This window comes from Populus trichocarpa, chromosome 12 (assembly GCF_000002775.5).
Source record: "Populus trichocarpa isolate Nisqually-1 chromosome 12, P.trichocarpa_v4.1, whole genome shotgun sequence".
Lineage (NCBI taxonomy): Eukaryota > Viridiplantae > Streptophyta > Magnoliopsida > Malpighiales > Salicaceae > Populus > Populus trichocarpa.
In genome coordinates, this window is record NC_037296.2 from 11,196,748 (window position 1) to 11,219,685 (window position 22,938).

Below are 22,938 nucleotides of genomic sequence, written 5' to 3' on the forward strand. Positions count from 1 at the left end.
AAATTGCTTCTATCTTAAGCAAACAAATTTATTTTTATTTTTATTTTTATTTTTTTGGTGATTAATTTTTCTCTCTGTGATACTACAAATTGATAAAAGTACTTTTTTAATATAATATAGGACACCTGGATCAGATAGTAAGTACATTCTCCTGGGAAACATAAGACTTTAAGTGGGAAATGTATTTTTTAAGTTAAATATATTAAAACTATTAAAAAAATATTAATTTAATAATTTTTCAAGTTAAATATATTCAAATTTGTTTTTTTTTTTTGCTAAAAATTAAAAAAAATTGTATATTTTAAATCGTTTTGATGCGCTGATTTCAAATATAATTTTTAAAAAATAAAAAAAATATCATTTTGATGTATTTCAGCACAAAAAATACTTTAAAAAACAATCGCAACCACACTTCCAAACAACCATTTAAAACTTTAATTTATTAAATTTGATTTTCGTATAGGTGAGTTTGAGATCTTCAAATATAGCATATTGGTATTATTTAAGTGTATTTATTAAACTTTATTCGTTATTAAATTGTGTTAAAAATAAAAAATCAATAATATTAATTTAATACATTAAATAAGTGTTATTTTATATGACAACATATTTAAGGGTTTGCAATAAATTAAATTAAAAAAAAAAGAAATAATTAAGTAGAAGTATTAAATCACTAGGAACAACTGCACAAAAAGCATTAAAAAAAAAGTTGTAATAATTTTTGTTTTTATATGTTTTTTAAAAATATTTTTGAAAAAAAATACATCAAAATAATTTTTTATATATTTTTAATATTAATACATTAAAATTATTAAAAATTATTAATTTAATAATTTTTCAAGTTAAATATATTTTTAAAATGCACTCAAATGAAGTTTTGATGAAAATGTTTAGGCACTGTTTGAAAATGTGGTGCAAACCATGTTTCACAAAAATTCAAATTTGTTTTTTTTGTTAAAAATTAAATTTTTTTGTATGTTTTGGATCGTTTTGATGCGCTGATCTTAAAAATAATTTTTAAAAAATAAAAAATATTATTTTAATATATTTAATCACGAAAAATACTTTAAAAAACAATCATAACCATATTTCCAAATAGACAGTTAAATCTTTAATTTATTGAATTTGATTTTCATGTATAGGTGATTTTGAGATCTTCAAATATTGCATATTGTGATATCCATCAAGTATTATTTAAGTGTATTTATTAAACTTTATTCGTTATTAAATTGTGTTAAAAATAAAAATCAATAATATTAATTAAATACATTAAATAAGTGTTATTTTATATGACAACATATTTAAGGGTTTGCAATAAATTAAATTAAAAAAAAAAAAGCAATAATTAAGTAGAAGTATTAAATCACTAGGAACAACTGCACTAAAAGCATTCAGACCCTATAAAGCTACATCTGAAAAAAGAAAAAAAGTAAGTCGTGAAAAAAAAACTATTTAATTATTTTTAATACTATAACAATTAATTAATTAGTTTTGCTAAACTAGACTAAATTCTAATTAACTCTGGATAGTGGATATGATGTGAACCGTTACCAATCAGGGGGAAAAAAAAAGACAAGTCATCCAAGTTGGCAAAATTATTAGCTCCATTTTTTATATATCAAAAGAAAAAAATAAATTAGAATTTAATCAACTCCCACGTGTCAACCATCCATGAAGTTAGCTTTCGGTGTGCCAACAGGAGCTTTTCACAATGTCAGAAGGCAATATATCAAGTGACAGTGAGTCAAGCAAAGGAAGACCACACCCCTCCTACTCCTAGACCACAACGTTGCTACACTCATCAACACTGACTACTCACCGGAATCTGACGTGTCTCGCCTGGAAAAGCTTACGCCATCATGGATGTTGACTTCTGGACCTCCAGAGTTCTCTCTTCCAAGAACTTATCTGCTGTCCAAGCTGCTAGTCGCAATTCTGGTACTTAATTAACTAGCTTCTTCTACTATTACTTACTTTTGTTATACACTTGTATTGTTAGAACAAATGCTTTCCACTCTTTGTTGTTTCTTTTTAATCTTTGAAGTAAGATGCTTTTTCGAGAGATTTATAATCTGGGTTGAGTTAATTTCTGTCTAGTTGGTGCTGTGTCTGAGTGGTTGTTTTTCTTCTTGAACATTTACTTCTAAATTGAGCGCGTGCCTTTTTCTTTCCTGATGAGTGTTCTCTGTTTTGATTATCTTTTCATTTCAGGAGAAGGGTTTAGAAAATTAGAGGTTTATTTTCTTTATTTTTTGTTTTTTGGAGGACATATATTACTTGAATTATACTAATTGCTAAGAAGTGTTAAGCAAGAAGTCTCTCTCTAAATATATGACACAGGCTAAGTGGTGTGTAATTGGTGAAGAACTAGATGTTTTTTGGTCATAGCCTAGCTATTTTAGATAGAGATTTTTAATGCGATATTATTGGATGCTCTATGTTTGTGATAAGTACCGAGGAAATTTAGTAAAAGGATGCAACTTAGGAAAGTAGACAAGGAGCTCACATAAGATTTAAGTGGGCAGCTTTGAATATCAAGGGAGAAGATGAAAATTAAATTGAAGGGAATCAGTAATCAAATTGGCCAACCAAATATGACAAACTACACTGAGGATAGAGAAGATCCTGTAAAGAGTGGAATCCAGGTGATGAAGTGCTAAATGCAATTGATTTGGATGTGTCAAAGCTTCAAAAGGCTTACGATGAACTTATGGCAATGAGAATTCAGTTATCAAAGACAAAAAGTTTGAAACTATCAAAGGAAAGGTGGGATCTTTCAAGAACAAAATCGAACCTTTTGCCAAGTCATTTGGCTTTTCAACATTAAAAGATGAGGAAAGTAAGAAGAGACCTGTGGCAAATACCCCGCATTTTCACAGTGAGTGTGGATACGGGGATGAATGTGTTGGTGAGGAATTAAATGGTTTTGATAATTGCAAGAGACTGGGTTTTGTAATCGATGGAGCTCTTAGTTAGTTCTGAAAAGCATTGGTTTTGGAGTAGGTGTGGCAGATGCTTGTAGAAGGATTGATAGTTCAATGAATTGGTTGACAAGTTGTTTCTTTTAAGGAAGATGTGAATTTTCTTCAGGCATTCAATGCCTTGAAAAGCTTCTTCTCAAACACGAGTTGGATATTGCTTAAGTAGCTGGTTGTTTCATAACGGAAGATTAGAGAAAAGAGTTCTAACTGCAGTTTAAAGTATAGTAGTTTAATTGTTAAATGATGTCTGGACTCTTAGAAATTGGCTTGGATAGAATGAATCATTGTTTATGCACAGACAAACATACATATTTGAGGTTATGCTGCTATTATACATATGATGATCTGTGTTTGATGATCTGATGGTTTGAATTAAGCCATTATTCTTTATCATTTTCTCTGTTTTTCTTCATCCCTGTTCTATTGTTTTTAATCGCTGAATCAGTAGTTTGTGTTACTGACTCTCGGCTATTTCACTTGCTTTTATAAGATGGCGCACTGTTTTATGTCTGCACTGGTCTCTGATTTTCCAAGTTTGGTGACCATGTCATTCGTATAACAGTACACTCACTGACTTCGCACTTTGTTATGCATCAACAGACAATCATTTGGCAATGGATGATTCAGATGGAGATGACAATTCAAGAGCTTACTTTCCATGCCCCTTCTGCTATGTGGAGATTGAAGTTCATCTGTTCTGTAGCCATCTGCTGGACGAACACTGCTTTGATTTAAAAAATGCAGTATGTGATTATCTTTGATTGATACTAATATATATTATGTGTATGTTTGACCTGCGTCCATCTACCTCCCTCGTGTGGTTCATCTTGATTTGCTAATGAAGATAAAATAGAACCATCATTATAATTGGACATCTGGAAGTGCTGCATGTGATATTTATTATTATTCAGTTGAAATTTTGATTTCGATGGCTTCCTCTGTTTCAGGTCTGTCCTCTTTGCGCAGCAAATCTAGGGAAAGATGCTATTGGACATTTCATAGTGCAGCATGCAAGTTCGTTGAAGGTACTGTTCACCTGTTTTGGACCTTCACATGAAAAAGCACAGGTCAACTAAGCTTTAGTCAGTTGGGTTTGGCTACATAACTCCTGGCCAAACTAATGTATCTTCGTAGCATAAATCAAATAATATGTTAAGCACTTTTTTATTCTTTGAATTCACCTGAAAACATATATCTTTGTCCTTCGCAGCACAGAAGAAAACATAAAAAATCTGGCCTTTGGACTGGTAGTTCAGCTATGCTTGGCAAGGATCTGAGCTCATTTCTTGGATCTTCAACCAATAGTAGGACTAACACACATGAATCTGCTCCCGATCCACTCCTTTCACCATTTTTGGGCAATCTTTCCCGTTCAGACCCTAGACAAAGCCAGCATGATGAACCTTTCAACATAAGTGCCTCTCATTCAAAAAGGTATAGTCCTTTCATGGCATCATAATGTTTTTTATTTTGTTTTTTTTATTTGTGCCTTCAACGTTGAGTAAATTTTATTTTGAAGAGAACCACAGTCTAAAACCTGAAACTTTAAGCAGCCAATAACCAATGTCACACAAACCAAAATTTGTAGTTTCCATGACTAGCCATTATGGATCGCATTCAAATGAAGGTGCCTCTAATATCTGCCTACGGATAAATGAATGTCTGAGAAGGCCAGGCCATGGGAAATCACTATTTTCATTTCTTTTTGCAGCTCTGGGATGTCTTCACTTGATAGAGGAAGTCAGGTGGACTATGAAGAGCAGAGACAGAAATCAACATTTGTACAACAGTTGATTGCATCAACGATCTTCTAGAGCTTTGCTACCAGTGATGCTGTATCAAGGGACACAAGTTCTTAGTGCTGGTGCATGATCTTAGGGTGCCGCGTAGTTTCCACATGATAAGTGCTAGAAAGTCTTCGATCAAGTGCATAGTGCATATATTTTGAGTGTATATAGGCAGCCTCTTTAGAAGCTGCATGCATTCTGTCATGACCATTTACAGAGAACTCTTCTAGTCTTAATACTAAGCTAATTCTTCCCTTTATAGTACAAGAACACGAGTTTAAGTAGTTAATAATAGTGTTTACTTCTGAGGCGCAAAAATTTATTTAGTTGCCTTCTGACTTTCCTGGATTTTATTCCTCTAGTCGGGATCAAGACACAAAACACCATTTATTGGACTAATTTAAACAGCATATTAATTTATTTATTTTTGAAAAAAACTAAAAGTGTTCGTTTTTTCATTATGTATGAAGACACAATTCAATGCTCTTCTCAAACAAAATCAACAAACTTCTTGTTGGGGTAATATGATTAATTGGTTATTATTATATTGATTAGATAAATTAGTTTTTATTTTTTATTTTTTTAACATAATAAAATTATTAAATTACTTTTAAAAGCAAAAACTTATTAAATTAGTCTCTAGGGGCCTTTTAATTTATTTTTAAGCATAGTAAAAATATTGAATTACTTTTAAAATAAATAAAAACTATTAAGATAGTGTCCAAGGATTTTTTAGTATTTTCCATCTGGTTTATATATATATATATATATATATATATATATATATATATATATATATATATATATATATTTTAAAAAAAAGTGACTGACATGTACGAGACACTTCACCATTCAGGCGGTGTTGTAATCGTCTCGATAACCCCGTGATTCTTGGGTTGTGTGTGTATCAAATGAACATCCGGTTTGATATTGATAATTTTTTTTTTCTATCTTTTTTATTTTAGTGCATGACCCTTAAATTTTTCAATACAACCATTAAATTTGTTTTTCCTTTAAATTTATTTTCTATTCTTTTAATTACTATTTGTTTTATTTTTTTTTATAATATTAGCAAATATTTTTTATTTTATTAATCATTGTTATTTTTTGTTATTAATTTTTTTTATAATTATATTATTAAATTTATTAAATTTATTAAACTCATTCAAATTAATAATTCGAGTATCATCTAAAAATACAATAATCATCCGAACACTGTTTTATATTAAAAAAATTTAACCTAAAACCACATGTCACCTATCTAGTATTAGTATTGCAATAAATGATCACCACCATTCCCTTCTCCCTTTAATTGCTCGTATGAACAGCTTGGTATCTCAGCTGGGGTTGCGTCCTTAGTTTTGCAGGTTTGTCCTCCATAGTCCATACAATGTTCTTGAAGTTGCTTATCATATAATACGACCTTTGTTATAATTCAAACACCATTTATTAAGCTTAACCTCGATCTTGAGTCTACTAAAGAGGGTGATGTGAAGAATTTCAGCCACAAATTTGTGAGAATAAATTGTTCTACAGATTGTATATTAGACCTGTAAAAATTAATCCCACCCAGAGTGAGAGGATGATAGGACTATTTTTCATAGCAAATGGATTTGCCATAGTGTATAGAGCTTTGCTCCAACCCCTCTTTCATTATAGGAGCTAAAAAAAGTATATATATAGGATATTTTCTCCAATTTTGCTTTAATAAAAATTTTAAAAAATATTAGCCTCTAAAACAAATTGGGATTTCTCAGATTCTAATACGATTAGTATGGGTAAATTAATTAATAAAAAAACGCATATAATGGATATTTCACCAATCTTTCTTTGCATCCTAAGGTCGAACTCCGTTTAGGAACGCGGTGCGAACCGCATTCCTCAAAATTCAATTTTTTGTGTGTTTTGGATCGTTTTGATATGCTGATTTTAAAAATAATTTTTAAAAAATAACAAAAAATATTATTTTGATATAAAAAATATTTTAAAAAACAACAGTAATTACAATTTTAAATAAACACTGGAATGTCATAGAGAGCGGCGAGGACGGGACTGTAAAGACAACGCTGAAAACAAGACTGGTTTGTGCTTGGTGTATTTGGAGAAAACATAAATTTTTATTCGTCTCTATTTAGTTGTAGAGGACAAGTCGAAATAAAATGCAAAAAATATTTGTCTTGCACTTATATGTCTCTATTGTGCATGTTATATTTGGTATGTGGTTTAAGTTTTTTTTTTTTTGTAATTTCTTTTGAACATTTTTAAAGGGTTATATTTCTTCCACAAGATGAGAGAGTTGTAATTTAAAATAAAATAAATACACATTAATCTTTTGATTTTAAAATTGAACCATGTTATGGATGGAATACATCAAGTGTTGGAACACTTTCAATAGTTTATAAGATTGTTGATGAACTAGTTTCTACAAAACATAAAACATGTATATGAATCAATATGTAAATAAAAAAAATCAACTTACAGAACTTATTGATAGAAAATAGACTTGAAAAAATAGATTAACGGAATGATCAATCCACTGGTTTTAAAACAATTTATTATCTGCTCTCTAGTGTTAGCAGTATGATTTTAATATTATTTTCTAGTTTTTGATTGCATAATCAAGAATAAACAATGAGTCAAAATTTATGTTACTTTCTGTAAGAATTTTAATTGAAGGAATGTAAAAGAGAAAGTTTTAGAAAAACTAGAAGTTTTCTCCATTATCAAAACCATGTCAGAATTGACACTCTCTGTATATAAAAACAATTTTAACATTAGTTTTTAAAATGAAAAGACATATTTTTTTAAAAGAACACAACTCTATTTTAAATAAAATTTAATATACATAACTTTTCATTCACATCCTAACAATAAAAAAAATGAAATCATTAAAAATAACTTATATTGTGGTGAAACAAAAGATGTCGAGTCGAGGAATGTGAATTCGAAATGCTAGATTTAAAAGAACATCGATTTGAAATGCAAGATTTAAAAACTTTCAAATCAAATTTGTGTTTATAAGTAATTTAAGAATGAGTTTTGAAATTATATTTGAGTTTAAGACACCGTTTGTTTAATGAAAAATAGTTTTTTGAAAATTATTTTTTAAAATTTTCCATGTTTGTTTTTCAATAAAAAAGTTTGTCAAATGAAAACACTTTTTAGTCAAAGAAAAATTTGCCCCAATTTCATTTTCTAGAAGTTGAAAAAAATTCAAAAATAACATATTATTTGTTGATTATATCAAATCTGATCCTCAATCTTTTGATTGCTATATATTTTATTTTGATTTGTTTTTAATTTTGTCCCTTAGAATTTGATTTAATTTGATTTTTATATCAACTTTAATCATCATTCTTTTTATTGTTATTTTTCTCATATTATTTTTTAATTGAATTTGTTTTCTATCAGATTCGGTCTCTATTATTTTTTTTCTTTATGAAATTGATTTTTTTATTTTTTTATTTTTTAAAAGTTTTTTATTTGTCAAATTTGATTGTCAAATTTGATTCTTATTCTTTTTATTATTTAATTTATTTAAAATAATTTATGAAATTAAAGTTTTTTTTATTTCATCATCTTTTAATTAGATTTGGTCCTCATTATTTTGATTGCTATTTTTTTATTTGAAATAATTTATGAATTTATTTTTATTTTTAATTTCATCCTCCTTTAAATTTTTCATCTATCAATTTTGGTCTTTATTCTTTTAATAAAATTTTTAAAAAAAGATTAATAAATTTTTTTCACTTATTTTGTATAGTATAATCAAATACTGAAAAATATTTTTCAGATTTATTTTTTATGATAATATCAAATATCAGAAAATATTTTTTAAAAAATGTATTTATTTTTAAATATTTTTAAGTAAATAAACGGGCATAAAAGATTAGGCAAGTGTTTAAAATTGTTTCACGGTGAAAAATGAAAATAAAATTGAGAATTTCCATGTTGTCGTTCGGATAAAGGCGGACAACACGATTTGTAGGAATCCAACCAGCTCAAGGTTGAAGACGACATGAATGGCCTGTCACGTGCAAGGATGAGGCGTTGTCCACGTCTTATGTTTTTCATATCTAGGCCTAGACAGACCTAGCCACCTAGGTCTCCACGTCCAGTTTGATCTTTTCCTTTTTCATACTTGGTGGAATTAGGGTTTATGCTTTCTCGTTTTTTATTATTCTTTTTGTTTGATGAAATTTTTGTGCTTTCGTTTTCTTTTAATTAGTATACATTATATACATTTAGGGTCTTATTTGAGAGTTTATAGTAAGAAAATATTTTTATTTTTGCAAAAAATAATTTTTAATATTTGTTTGTCAAATATTAATTATTGCTTGCACCACAAAAATGATAAAATTCAATTACTGAAAATCATGTAAACATAAAAGAAATAATAATAAAATAGTTTTTCAGCCCATAACACAGATGGGTCGGAGACAAAGCCCAGTTCGAACCAATTTCCATTGGACGGACCAAGCCCATTTATCAACGTAAATGAACAGAAGAGTTTGGCTGCGAAGATAAAACCCTAGCTGCTCCGTGAAGTCGAGCCATCTTCTCGCCGCATAGAAGGGAAACAGCAGCAGCAGTCGTCATGGGTAAACCCCTAGATCTTGATCATCTCTTTGAGATTTTGCTTAATGTTTTTCTTCATCCTATCCCTTCTTAACATTGGGTCCGACTTGCAGGTAAAGTGCATGGTTCTCTAGCTCGTGCTGGTAAGGTGAGAGGCCAAACTCCCAAAGTGGCAAAGCAGGACAAGAAAAAGAAGCCCCGTGGCCGTGCCCACAAGAGGATGCAATACAACCGCCGTTTCGTCACAGCAGGTAATCTCTCTTTCCCATTTATTCATTTAACTGCAGGTTCTTGTTCCGGTAGCAGAACCAAGAAATAATGAATTTATTATAATTACAGTTGTGGGATTTGGCAAGAAGAGAGGGCCCAACTCCTCTGAGAAGTAAAGCTTGAGAGAATGAGAAGATGAAGAAACATTTATTGACTTTTAGATGAAGAAACATTGCTGTTTTTCCTTTCTAATTATGACAATGTTACTGCAGGTTGCTTTTAGTAGTTGATATTAACTGTCAGACTATGTGGAGCATCTGCCCTTTTTGTTAATTATAGATGATTTGATCTTCTTTTCATTAAAAATGTTGCTTCAGAATTTTGTTGTGGGGTTTGCTTAGTTTGTTGTCGTGATGTATTCTTTGTTTGTTTTCTGTTCTTGAGAAATGATTTAGAATTAAGAATTAATGATGATGGTCTGCTTGGTTAGTGTGGGAAGCCAATGGATTTTGATTGAAATAATGTGGAAATAGGCAATCTTTGCGCATTTTGATTGTCTTTTGCACTTTATAGAATGCAATGGGTTATTTGAATAGGTAGACTTGGAGAGAAATGGTGAGATTATGAGGAGATGCCTAAATGAGGGATCGTCCCTATTCTCTTGTGGTTCTAGTTTTCTTCTTTATAGTGTTGTATTTCTTATCAGGCTCTATTTTCTGCATCCCGTTGAATCTTGCTGAGAAAAGTGAATGTGATCGATGGTTCTTGTTACTGGAAGTACTGTTTCCAAAGCTTTTGGTTCTGTTTTCCCTCCTGCATGCCCATTATTCTTTGCAGAAAATGGCACTCGCCCAGAATCCTTGAAAGAATATTACCAATAAGCTTATAAGCATGCCATTACATTTTCTGACGAAAGGGTTTATCAGGGAGAGAATCTTTGTTCTTTTTCTTTTTTGACATAAGCATGGATCTGCCTTGAATCTGGATATTAGTTAGCTGATGTCTTGAGTTGTGAAAGAAATCGAGGCATAATCAGTTGTTTCAGTTATTTTTTCCCATAGCGTTTGTACATTAACTTAGGAAGCCAAAGGCAAGGTAGTTCTTGGGAAAATGTCTCTGGAGTGGTTGATGGATATGCTATAAAATCTTCATTGCATATCATGGTTATATCTAATAATGGCCAGTTAGAGGCACATCGGATAATATATCTAGCTGATGTCTTAACACTGAACACCGGATAATATACTAACACATGAGGCACACATCAACTTTATATTTGTTATATTCTCTGCTTCAAACACTATTGATTTGATCCGAAGTTACGCTAGCTGTAAAAGCATCTCCATTAGCAAAAGCCATTTAGAAGAAAAGTTGTGGAGATGAAAGAAAAACTATTTAAATAATTTATTTGAATGCTTTTGATTTATCTGATGGATATGTTGGAATAGCTTTCTTTTTTTCAGAAAAGTCATTTTAGCCTTTTATTCTGCTATCCTTTTGAACTGCAAAATCAGGGAAGAAAGCTAAAAAACTAGTTTTTTCTTTTCTTTCTTTCGGCTCCTCATTTGGCTCTCTCAAGATGTCCTAAGAGAAGATAACAGGCACGGTGCAGCCAGAAAGCATCAAGGTAGACCAACTTCTGATCCACCATATTATAGATGCAATGATATCAATGCTTCCTTTCCAGATTTGCTTGGTGTAAAGTAAAATGCAAGCAAAATGGTGCTTCCGGGTATCAAGATCTCAGCATGTTGCAACACGTTTCAAAGTTAACTGAGGAATGCCTAAATTTGTTTTTTAATCTGGAGCTCAAGGTAGCTGGAAACCTATAGCTCAAATCTGGATCTCAGCATGATAAAACCAGCGCTAGCTATCTTTTTCCTGAAGATTGCTAACATAGGAGAGTTACCTGCCAGAAAGAATCACCTGACAGCTCTGTTCTGATCAGCTGAATAGAAGATTTTATAGTGTTGCACCCCAAACTTTATTCACTAAAAAGATAGAACACAAAAGAGCCAACAAATTAATCAAGGCACAAACAGTGCTTCAATCCACACCCTTCATAGCATTAAATAGCTTAACGAGTTTGACGGGACAAAGCGAACGCGATCACTCCAACAACAAATTGTGAACCAGCAAGACTATAGCGTAAGTCAATCAACTGAAACATATGTACAAGTACATAAAACCGTGGAGTTGGGGTGAAGTAAGAATTTTAGGTGAGCTAATATTACAAAAATACATGACTTGCTAGACCTTGCATCCTCTCTGCAGCTCAATTAAGAGATTAATGCACGATAAATATTGTGCTGCGAGTCTGTTTCATGCACATGTGGAGTTGATCATCACCTATATTTTCATGCTATGATTCTGCTCTATCGTCCCTCATGACTCGATATCACAGCATTGCCTTTCAAAGCATGTCAAGCAGCAGGTCTTCTGTAATAAAGATCCGAGTACTCAGTGATGTTTTGATCCATTCGACTGGTAGAAAACCTTTTAGAGTTTGTTTAATTACCAACTCACCATCCACTGTCAAGATGTGCAATGGAATGCACTTCAAATTCTAGAGGGTAGCCCATATCTCTAACAAAACACGCACTGAATCACGGCATTTCATGAACAGGTATTTTCAGTTTACATATATTTAAAACATCCTGACGAATTTCTGGAGACACTTCATTCAGAAGGTCTAATATGGCTACTTTGTGCTTCCTCTTTAGTTCCTCTAGCTCTTGTTGCTGCATTACTAGAAGTTTATCAAGTTTCTCAGCAATGATCTTGACAGATGTGCTGTTTCTATTAGCATATTGCAAATCATCAGATCTGTTACTTCCATGTTTTGCACTGTTATCATCATCATCAGACATGCTCTCAGCCTCCAACTGTCCATTTGACCGAGCAGCATTTGGACAACTTAGAGAAGGCTCATGACAAGACAAGTTTGAACGTCCAAGCTTGCTTGGAGAGTTTCCATCAACGTCCTTGGGTGAGTCGGACCAATACTTACGACCTGAAGGCAATCTTTCCAATACAAGACTGCCAGGAGAGGGAATGGATTCATTTGACAAGGGTGAACTGTCATCCTTAGTTTCAAAAGGAGGTTCTGAGTCCTCTGCAACTAAATTTTCTAGTGAAACATTGTGGGAAGCCCAACCCGGAATATGGGACCGAATTTCTGAATCAATCATAGCAGCAATTGTTGAAACATCTTGATCAGTCAGATCCAACTCCTCCACCATTTCGCTAGCAACTGCAATTGCTGTATCTACCTCAACATCAAATGGGAAGTGGATATTGCGGATATGACCTGGAAGCATGAAGACAACATTCAATTAGAATCATTTGTGGATGCTGATGGACAAGACCTCTAATGTGTGTGTGTGTGTGTAGAGAGAGAGAGGGAGAGAGAGAAAGAACCTGTGGAATCAGCTATCCTTAGTTTCAAAAATATTGTATTAATGTCTTTCCTCTGACCTTGCACAGTGAAATCTCTGATTGGTTCAGCAGAAGAATCCTTAGCAATTTCATTAACATCAATCTGATCAGAACTACCACCTGCAGTTCGAGCAAGGTGTCAGAGCCAAAAACACTAATGATGTGGTTGTCTTACAAACAAGTGAGGGGAAAATTTGCAAGGAATCATATTCCTCTAATTTGGTTGATAATGTGGGAGAAAAAAAGAAACAAAGTTGAGGGAAGCTTTGTTCTAGTTATGAATTGTGTGTTTTCTGCCAAATTGTTCAGGATTTAAGCACTTAAATATTTTTCTCATTGTTTGTCATAGATAAACAAAAAGAAAACGATTCTATTCCTTTTTCTCTCATTTTTCCTATCCATGATTTTGAAAAGCATTTGAACACCAAGAATTTTGAAGCTATTTGAGTTTACCTGAAGAATGGGCTTTCGGTCGGAAAGAGTGACCAACACTTTCATTTTCCTCATCTGATTGAAGAAAGGGATCCATCAAAAGTTCCTTTGCCGGCAATCGATCAGAGACCTTTGCAGTACATTTTTCTATAAATGCTTTCACAGCAGGATCTTTCACCTTCGCTAATGATGCTGGTTTAATTCCCTTTCAACAAAAAGAAAAACCACGATGACAACTTAGAAACATAAAGTAAAACACAAAGAAAAATATGATAATATGCTGGGAGCCACTGGCTGTGCATGAATTGGGGTGCTAGCAGGGTGGCTGGACAAGCTTTGATTCAGAAAAGACTTAGCAAGGAGAGGTGACATTAATCAATGCATGGAGGCCTAAAAGCCCCAGTGTCTGATCTAATCTGATAACAAAAGCACGGGAACATAACAAGAGGATTAGCTACCCTTTCTCCATTCATCAAAACCCTATGTAGCAGAAATTGTTCTAATGTCATTGAAAACTAGGTTTTTGTTATTAGAGGTATGCTCTGCAGAAAAGTATGCAAGCTTCTACTCTACAAATTCCAACTGTCCTACTGAAGAAATCTGAGGTAATGTCAGCTTATGTTAAGGAGTAACACAGCATATGCATGACAACACCATATTCAAGTATATTGGGGTTCAATGATATCTACGATAATATGTCATGTAGTAACTATAGAAATGAAAAGCAATCACGTTCTAGAAAGATGAACATCATGTTGGTGCCACATTCTTTCACCAATAAGTGAATTGATGCTCAAATCATAAACTATCATGAGAACAATAAAGTCTCTTGAGAAGACTCCACAAGATTAATACAGGGTTTTCACTTTACAACATACATATAAAATCAAGATTGAACAAAATCTGATGTCCAATGAATCATGTAGCCAGGACTGGAAGGAAAAAGAGAAGAGAGATTAAACCAGGTAACAGTGACAGCTTTCTGCAAGAATAAAGAAAATCAATTTCCAATAGAGTCTGACAAACTGAACTACCAGGACTGCACAGCGTTTATATGTTAAAGATGCAGCAACATATTAAACTACAAAGGCAGAACTGCATTAAAATTTGTCTTTTTTCTTTTGAATGGTGTTGAAAATAGTCTACTCTACGACATAAGACAAATAGCAAGAATATAAATTGCAGAAGTAGTTTGTTCAATAAATTTAAATTTGGGCAAGGATCCTTACTGATGTCACTTTCTTATATATTTGAGCAGCATTGGTGCATTCCACATATGGATATTCAACAGTCACCAACTCTAGCAGGCACATGCCAAAGGCATAAATGTCAACAAGCTCATTATACTCCTCCTCATAAAGCTCTGGTGCCATAAACTCTGGTGTACCTAATTCCGCACTAACAATTTTGTTATCATTGCCAACAGATAACAAAAACCTCCAGAACACCTTCCATGTCAAAAAAGAAAATAAAAATAAAAAACATGAAAATCACAAGAAAGTAGTCCTCACCAATAACACTATGAGCTGACCGAGCTTGCTGAAGAATGGCAGCCAAACCCAAGTCACCAATTTTCACTTCACCTTGGTTTCCATTAACAAAGATGTTGTCACATTTTAAATCTCTGTGGATAACTGGTGGATCATGACTATGAAGATACAAAAGTCCCTCTAAGATCTGCCTAGACCATTTCTTCAATGCTCTTAGACCTACATGCTTATGCTTCTGCCGATACCTACAACGCAAGTAAATGAGCTCCTCAAGTCAACCAAGAGCACAATCAAACTAAGATCCAAAAACAAGAAATTTTTAATTAGTAGAATTCATAGACTTACTGCCGCAATGTCCCAGAAGTGAAAATCTCAGTGATGAAGTTGATATTCTCATTTTTGGTATCGATCCACGAATTGTAAAACTTGATAATGTTTTTATGCTTCAAAGTATTAAGCAAATGAACTTCAGAATATAAACGCTCCAAATCCACCGAATTACGTAATAGATCTGCCACTTTAACTTGATTCCAAGCTACTTCTATTCCTTCAAATTCATCAAATGCTCTATATCTAAACCCCCAAGATTCAATCAAGGACAAAACCATATAGAATTACACACTCATTAGTCCTTACTTGCATCTCACTCACTCACTCACTCACACACACACACAAACACAAAAGAAACAGTATATACGGTAACTTCCATTGTAAAGTGACAAAGTTGTACAAAAAAGAAAAGGATACACTTTCTTGAAAGCACCCCTGCCTAATACCTCTTTATACTGCAAGAAAGACAAAGAAGAAGAAAAATAAAAGAACCCCATTAACAACAAAGCAACTAATAAAATCACCATAACATTGACCTGAGAAAGAGACAGGGCAAACAATATCATATATTTCCAATATGGGCTAATTCAACTTTGATCGACAAAAACAAAAGGCAGAAACTTAAATGGAAAATTTCAAATTACATGAATAAAAAAAAATGGAACACAACACATACCCGACCATAACGACCAGTGGGATCAATCTCTACGAACTCAGCATCAGAATCATCCGGGTCTGTCTCGGACGAGGATTCCTGTGGCATCCTCAGTTTCTCAAAGAAAGAAAGAAAGAAAGCTTTTTGTTAAATCTTTATGTGTTCACAGATGAATCAAAATTAAAAAGAATAGTGTTGTTATTGTTGGAGAAAAGGCAGAAATAGAAAAGGAAGAAGTGGGAAAGAGAACGATAGAGGCTAGAGAGAAGAAAAGCGTTGCAAGAAGCAAGGAAAGTTGAGTTGCTATTATTCTTAGGAACAAAAAAATTATTTCTTTTCTTAGTGAATGAAAAGGAGAAAAAATAAATAAATAATTCCATCAATGAAGCTTCTGAATTTATGTTGCAAGGTTGTTAAAAAAAAAAAAAAAAGGGTTTCAAAAGGTATGATTTGGGGTTACATGGGAACAGAGGTGGCAGAGACCTCAGATCTTGCCACATAAGATGGGGCACTGCACGTGCTGTTGGATGTTTACACATGTCAAGTCAAGATCTCAAATTTTTCTTCTTTTTCTTTCAGCAGAGAGGCATCTTCAAGAGTTTCTGCGTGTTTTTTTTTTTTTTTAGGTTTAAAACAAGCTAATTTACATGCTCATTTAATTTAATGAGTTAATTTTAAAAATTTTTAATCTGATTTTTTTTTCTGATTTAAATTTTAAATTAAATTATATATGAGTAACATAGTTGATTTGATTAGTCTAACATCAAAAACAACTCTCCCTGATAGAAAAAATCCAAAAATAAAATTAAAAGAAAAAAATAATGAAATTGATAAAAAAAACTTTTTGATCTGACTCCTTACCTAACTTGAATTTAAAATTAAATTGTGTGAGATTTGTTTTGATGTGATCTAGTTAATTTGACCACACCAAAGACAACCTAGAAAATTGTTAGAAAAAACCTACGGATGAAATTGATACAAAAAAGAGATAAAATTAAATAAAAAAGAGGATTGGATTGAAAAAAGAAGAAGAAAAGCTTCACTATTCATGATGTTTTCTAAAACTTTTAGTTGAATTAGGTAATATCTCTAATTAATCAGTATATTTCGGAATAATAAAGTTTCTCTAAATTTTAAATTCAATATTAGTTAATTACCTACCATTTATGTGAACTTATCCAAAATTTCTATTTTTTTTTTATGTTCGTCTTCCAAATAGACTTGAATAGTAGTGTTGGAAAGAGATAGGCTTAATTCTTATAGACTATTTAGAAACGCGATACAAATAATGTTCTCTCAAATTTTAAAATTTATTTTTGCTTAAAATGAAATTTTATTTTATGGTTTCAGATCGTTTTGATGTGCTGATGTCAAAAATAATTTTTTAAAAATAAAATTTTTTATTTTGATGCATTTCTAAGCGAAAATATTTTGAACTGCTACCACTACTACAATTCCAAATACATCCTTAATATACGTGTTTTACATAATATTCTAAAAATGAAATAAGGAAACCTCGTAGTAGTATTATTATTATTATTATGGAGAGTCTTAAGAACATCAAAATGATAACACTAAGAAAAAGAATAGGAAAAAACATTTTCCTTGACTTGAAAGGACTTTCTTTCATTTGGTTTCGAAAGAATTATCTAAACTTTACTTATTTTCGTTTTATTTTTGGCAAAGATGCGAGGAGTTGATTTTTTTTTCAAGTTTTTTTTTTTTCTTGGATATAGTAATGGATGGCATATATGTGATCTCTCGTAAGTATAAGTAAAGTTAGAAAGTGATGAAGTCTAAAAAGTTTAAGTAGTTTATGAAAAAGCTTTTAAGTTGAATAATTAATTAATTAATGATACTAGTAATTTTATATATATATTTTTAATTAGCTTACATTCCATGCTTGGTAGATCAATATGGTTTATGACTAATATATGTAAATATTTTTTTTAGTAGAGATGATAACTCTTCACTACTTAAAAAATATTTTTTAAGAGAAAGAATATATATATATATATATATATATATATATATATATATATATATATATGTGAATTAGATATCAAGAGCAGCCTTGCAAATTGCAACTGACCACCTATCCAAGTGGGAATATGGAAATTGGCCGGCCGCCATCTCGCATACGGTCTATGTCTACCAACTATTCAAGCGAGTGTAAATGGAAATTGACAGAAATGCTGCAAGATAATTAATTAGAGGCTCCGCCGCCTCCCTCAATCCACCCTTTACAATTAGTTTCTCACTGTATACTAAATAAATTTGATTTTTTAAAGGTTAGATAATTCTTTCAAGGCAACGTTTATTGATACGGAGAGTGTTAAAATAGAACCGTGAAATGCACATATATTGTAAATGCCTACATAATTTGTGTTTGATTGGTAAAAAAAGAAGAAGAAGAAGAGGAAGCTATATAGATCATAAATATGGGATTCACATGGTTTGATTTGACGTTTAAATTTAAGTAAATGGCATTTTTCTTAGTCATCATACCAATGTTTTTGTAGTTGAAAAATGTTTTTGAAAAAAATTAAATATTTTTATTTTAAATTAATTTTTTAGATGTTCTTAGATCATTTTGATATATTAATGTCAAAAATAAAATTTAAAAAATAAAAAAAATATTATTTCAATATATTTCTGAACAAAACATATTTTGAAAAAAAATTAGTATTACAATGCTAAACAGGTTCAGTGTTCTAATTGGTTTAAGTATAGATTTAATGAACTGTTTTAAAACTATCATAGTTATAAAACGCAATTATGTAATTGACCTGGTTCAAAGTTTAGGCTGGTGGATAAATTAATTTAGATTAATTCAGTTTTTTTAACTGAAAACAATATTATTTTAATAAAAAATTTGATTTTTGTTTTACTATCCCAACACGGGCGGGTCATGTCATAAATTGGCTGGTAACGGTTTGCCGGGCCTAACAGGTCTTATAATAATGCTAAAAGTTCCTGTTGCAATTTGACATGATTTTTGTGACATAATAATAATAATAATAATAATAAATAATAATAATAAATTAACACATGCTGTCCTTTTCTAAGAACCATCCCGGGCAGGAGGTTTCCATTTGGACACCATTTCTATTTGGAAGATGACGAACGAAATAAATTTTTCGGCATTAAAGTTTCTTTTCTGCCTATTTTGTAGTTTAGTGTTCCACTTTTACCCTTCCGTTTAAACGATATTACAATCCTACTCCAGGTTTATCCACCAAAAATCTTATTCCTGTCAGATACCAGGCATTACTCGAGGAAGAATGGGCAGCCATTTTCATATTAAAAAAAAGCTTCAAGCAACCGTACACGCAAGGGCAAGAAATCGACATCTTCCAGGTTTTCCATATCATCAACCAACCAACAGTTGACTGAAAAGAGAGTTCATATAGAGTGATCTGAACGCACCTGACCTCCCCTTTCTTTACAATATATCACCGCAATCTCTCTCTGTAAACTTTAAAGCCAAGAAAAATATGTCATCCATGCTATGAGTACGGTCGGCAGATTCAAAATTACACTGATAATTATTTTAATAAAGATCCTTTAAAATATATGTATGAGCATACTATTTTGAATTGTTCCAACTTAAACCCAGAATATATGAGCATTCCCCTATATTATTGTTCTATCATAGATCTTGTGCTCAGTAAGTCGCATGTCCAAAATTATATGGTATAATTGAAGAAGGAAATTATGCAGGTGATGCAAGATAAACTGAGAAACAAAATTCTTTGCCACTTTTATCACTAACAACTTATGCAGGTTGCTGAATGCGCCACCAGAGGCCTCGTATCTTCCCCATCCCACAATTTCAAAAAAGGTCTTTAAATTAAACCTGATAATAACATGGAAAAGGAGTTGGAAAACAAACAGTCTGCAACTTTTCTTGCTAGGATGATCAAATCCACCACCATCTTTCCTGAGAAATGGATGATTGATCTCCCTCTAGATATAGATCTTGCTAACGTTTCTTAAGTGCATTCATCCTGTCTCTTAAATAGTAAAGCTTGGCCCTCCTCACTTTCTTCCTGTCATCGAGCACCTCTATCTGCTTTATGTTAGGTGAGTACCTGCCATTCATCACCCACTTACTTGGTCACCATACAGAAATGATGAGCACCAGCAATAAAGAATTGATGATAAGTATCACCTGTTTTCTAGAGAGAGGAAAAAAGAAAAACTCTACAGGAAAACATTCACTTCAATGGGAACCAAACACGAAAAGTAGACCAAGACAGGAAACATAACTCTGGAATCTCATCAAGGAGATGAGTAGTCAATTAACATGTTAGTTTGTCCGCACTTAGGCTCATTCTATCAAAGCTGATTACACACAGATATAAGAGCAAGATACAAAACATCTGTAGATCTAATGCAAGATAACAAGTGTTGTTGTTATTGGTCATCTAGCAGTCAGTTTTTTGGTACTGAATTTAACAAAGAAGAGAAAATCGAAGAGACTAAACTCAGAAATTTTGTTAAGATGTTGATTTTTAAAGATATATATGCAGGCATGTGATTTTTTCCTAGCTTGGTAGGATGATGAGAAAATTGAAATGCTTACGAAGGGATAAAAACATTTAACTGGGTGCCCTCTCACAAGCATACAAGGTTCAAGTTGAAACAAATACTCCTATCACCATCTTCAAACACACACAAAAATACCTATACAGATAAATTATATTTAACAGTTGATGGATTGAACTCCATATAGCCCACTTAGGACATTCAAGTTGCAGGTGAGTAGGATGACATATTTTTCAACTCAAGGAATTCAAAAATAAATACAAATCAACAAATAAAAGATTAAGGATTTTTGAAAAACAGAAAAGTAACCGAGCAGGAGGACCTATATGTATCAATATCATCCAGTCAAAGTATATCAGTAAAAGATGCGTCTTCATTCAAATTTCTGGTACATAGATACTTGGCATATCTCTGCCGAGGGACTGTAAGTCATACTTTGGCATCAATTACTTGCCATATGTGCCTTGGATACCCAAGGGCACCAAAGAGGGGGGTAACATGACTCATTATTTAAGCATCACAACCAGGCAAGTGCCCTTGCCATTTCTATAATTTCAGTAGATAAAGGTAACATAATCTCCTATTTTACCAAGTTCCTGAACTAGCTAAAACAGAAGTATATGGATTTAATTCTCTATCCCACAGGGAAATGCTGGCTTCTCATCAATGTTTATGAAAACAGTGAGACAACGTATATGTAGTTTAAACTATGAGAAACCTTGCCATGTACATGTGAATTGTTACGGTAAATTCCTTTTCTCCCATGATCAATCTACAATTTGGACAAAAAACAGGGAGAAAATGGAGGAGCCTACACTATAACTTCAACACATCTAAGTGAAAGGAATTTATTATGTTTTTTGGGAAAATATGTAGATCTCAATATGACTTCATTGATATTCAAATGCACAATGTGTCTGCAAGGGAAACAGAAGCGGATCAATACAACCAGCAGTTTTTAAGATCCATAAATCACCTCACACCATCAATGATAACAGGGGTTCAAAAATTCATGCATAAAGTCTTTGAAAAGGATAGTGATACAAGCACTTCCTACAAAAAGATTGGCCGTTTCTTTCTTTACTGATTCCTAAACATCTAAATACTAAGTTTTGTCCTCCAAGTCATTGAGTCACAGTTTTTAAGTAAAATTTCATGGACTTCACACATATCTTAATTCCAGTATGAGACAGCAAGGAAAAAAAAATACTACCAGGGCACAGCTTGATCATTGAATAGAAAACTATTTCATCACCACTTACAGTGGAAGTAAGGATTCAACTCCAACACCAGCAACCATCCTCCTTAATCTAAAAGTAGTATGTATACCAGCATTCCGTCTAGCTATAACAGTGCCTATAATAGTCGAAACACGCCGCTTATTCTCCGGCACTTCCTGCTCATAGCAAGGTTCAAAATGGAACAGAATTAAAGCATGCCATTCAAGTCCTCCTTCACAATCAACAAAATTAAACAAAAAATAACAATATCCCTAAGCAAAAACATACCACTTTGAGTCGCACAGTATAACCAGGCTTTATATCAGGTATCTCCCTCTGTCCCCTTACTTCCTCCACTGCTTCTTTATTCAAAATCTGCTCAAAAATAATTATTGATCAATACAGCATAAAATAATAATAGAAATTATTGTTAAAAAAAAAGAAGCTAAATTACCTGCATTATATGCCTGGCTGTTTTATCAAGTCTCTTGAATTTGATGCGAGGAGGAACATCCGCAACAGGAGCGGACGAATCTTCTGAAGACGCTTCAGCCGGATTTCCCACTGTTGTCATGCTCCTATAGCAAGACAAATTCATCCTACAGCTTCTCCCGTTACCATTCAAGAACGTCGCCGTTTCCGTTTGAGTACCAAATTTTGGCTGCCACATGAATCAATTAAGAAATTAAACTTAAATAACGGATTTAGGTTAAGTAAAAAAGCAAAATTGAATGGAAAAGGAAGGAGAACATACAGAGAAGCAGTGAGATGAGCGAAAAGGCTGAGTCATTGACGCAGGGAATCGATTTGGAGCCGAAGAATTTGAGTTTAAAAGGGTTAATCCATGATTTTTACTTTCAGTAACAGCTAAATAAGCTAAAGTGGATTTGAAATGAGAGATGTTTAGATTTTGTCTTCGAAATAAAGTGCCGTAGAGAGATTGCATTGCTTCGAATTAGACCGAGGCTGCTTGGTTGCTGAGAAAAAGAGAGAAAGTAAAAGAAAATGTATACAGTTGATCAACGACGGGCCGCATCCAAAACCCTGCTTTGCTCCCCCTTCTACTTGATGGGTTTTGAGGTTTATAGACATGGACCAAAATGCCCCCTGTGAATGCTATAGCAACTGTCCTGGTGGTGGGGTCGTGGCTGCGGACCTTCTCTTCGGGTTTTCCTCTTTATTAATTTTTTTACAAAGCACAAATAGAATTTTTTTTTTTTGAAAACTAACGGCATAGTTGTTAAACCCGACCTGGTGGCCGGTCCG

General features: G+C 32.5%; 4 protein-coding genes across 5 annotated transcripts; 2 read left to right on the plus strand and 2 right to left on the minus strand.

The window, feature by feature from the left end:
* Nucleotides 1-1,720: 1,720 nt before the first annotated feature.
* On the plus strand, nucleotides 1,721-5,086 carry LOC7484418 (protein DEHYDRATION-INDUCED 19 homolog 5). Its single transcript, XM_002318040.4, has 5 exons — nucleotides 1,721-1,938; nucleotides 3,582-3,724; nucleotides 3,929-4,006; nucleotides 4,192-4,415; nucleotides 4,693-5,086. Exons 1-5 carry the CDS (start codon nucleotides 1,860-1,862, stop codon nucleotides 4,793-4,795), a joined length of 627 nt encoding a protein of 208 aa, XP_002318076.1. The 5' UTR covers nucleotides 1,721-1,859; the 3' UTR covers nucleotides 4,796-5,086.
* Nucleotides 5,087-9,253: 4,167 nt separating this feature from the next.
* LOC7484419 (40S ribosomal protein S30) lies at nucleotides 9,254-9,938 on the plus strand. The gene is made up of 3 exons (XM_002318041.4): nucleotides 9,254-9,369; nucleotides 9,460-9,597; nucleotides 9,686-9,938. The coding sequence occupies exons 1-3, from the start codon at nucleotides 9,366-9,368 to the stop codon at nucleotides 9,730-9,732; spliced, it is 189 nt and encodes a 62-aa protein (XP_002318077.1). The 5' UTR covers nucleotides 9,254-9,365; the 3' UTR covers nucleotides 9,733-9,938.
* Nucleotides 9,939-11,579: 1,641 nt separating this feature from the next.
* LOC7484420 (probable serine/threonine-protein kinase WNK3) lies at nucleotides 11,580-16,317 on the minus strand. 2 transcript variants are annotated; one of them, XM_002318637.4, is made up of 8 exons: nucleotides 15,923-16,317; nucleotides 15,664-15,701; nucleotides 15,262-15,489; nucleotides 14,938-15,161; nucleotides 14,656-14,813; nucleotides 13,448-13,631; nucleotides 12,977-13,114; nucleotides 11,580-12,866 (listed from the first exon to the last, which is right to left on the minus strand). In XM_002318637.4, exons 1-8 carry the CDS (start codon nucleotides 16,007-16,009, stop codon nucleotides 12,163-12,165), a joined length of 1,761 nt encoding a protein of 586 aa, XP_002318673.4. In that variant the 5' UTR covers nucleotides 16,010-16,317; the 3' UTR covers nucleotides 11,580-12,162. The 2 variants fall into 2 exon arrangements, with proteins under 2 accessions (XP_002318673.4, XP_024438265.2); XM_024582497.2 differs by having other exon boundaries at nucleotides 14,656-14,804; nucleotides 15,923-16,260.
* A 3,323-nt stretch (nucleotides 16,318-19,640) lies between these two features.
* Nucleotides 19,641-22,739, minus strand: LOC7458060 (50S ribosomal protein L19-1, chloroplastic). The gene is made up of 5 exons (XM_002318638.4): nucleotides 22,427-22,739; nucleotides 22,127-22,333; nucleotides 21,961-22,047; nucleotides 21,715-21,848; nucleotides 19,641-19,995 (listed from the first exon to the last, which is right to left on the minus strand). Exons 1-5 carry the CDS (start codon nucleotides 22,616-22,618, stop codon nucleotides 19,887-19,889), a joined length of 729 nt encoding a protein of 242 aa, XP_002318674.2. The 5' UTR covers nucleotides 22,619-22,739; the 3' UTR covers nucleotides 19,641-19,886.
* Nucleotides 22,740-22,938: the final 199 nt, after the last annotated feature.

Excerpts from the sequence above, each read along its gene's own strand:
- LOC7484418 (XM_002318040.4), top strand. The coding sequence starts at position 1,860 with ATGGATGTTGACTTCTGGACCTCCAGAGTTCTCTCTTCCAAGAACTTA. Across the intron at positions 3,725-3,928 it reads GCTTTGATTTAAAAAATGCA|GTCTGTCCTCTTTGCGCAGC; the intron begins GTATGTGATTAT and ends CCTCTGTTTCAG. Across the intron at positions 4,007-4,191 it reads AGCATGCAAGTTCGTTGAAG|CACAGAAGAAAACATAAAAA; the intron begins GTACTGTTCACC and ends TGTCCTTCGCAG.
- LOC7484419 (XM_002318041.4), top strand. Across the intron at positions 9,598-9,685 it reads CCGCCGTTTCGTCACAGCAG|TTGTGGGATTTGGCAAGAAG; the intron begins GTAATCTCTCTT and ends TTATAATTACAG.
- LOC7484420 (XM_002318637.4), bottom strand. The coding sequence starts at position 16,009 with ATGCCACAGGAATCCTCGTCCGAGACAGACCCGGATGATTCTGATGCT. Across the intron at positions 13,632-14,655 it reads TATATAAGAAAGTGACATCA|GGAATTAAACCAGCATCATT; the intron begins GTAAGGATCCTT and ends TTTTGTTGAAAG. Across the intron at positions 13,115-13,447 it reads ACCGAAAGCCCATTCTTCAG|GTGGTAGTTCTGATCAGATT; the intron begins GTAAACTCAAAT and ends CTCGAACTGCAG.
- LOC7458060 (XM_002318638.4), bottom strand. The coding sequence starts at position 22,618 with ATGCAATCTCTCTACGGCACTTTATTTCGAAGACAAAATCTAAACATC. Across the intron at positions 21,849-21,960 it reads ATACTGTGCGACTCAAAGTG|GAAGTGCCGGAGAATAAGCG; the intron begins GTATGTTTTTGC and ends TGCTATGAGCAG. Across the intron at positions 19,996-21,714 it reads GTTGAATCCTTACTTCCACT|GTACTCACCTAACATAAAGC; the intron begins GTAAGTGGTGAT and ends GATGAATGGCAG.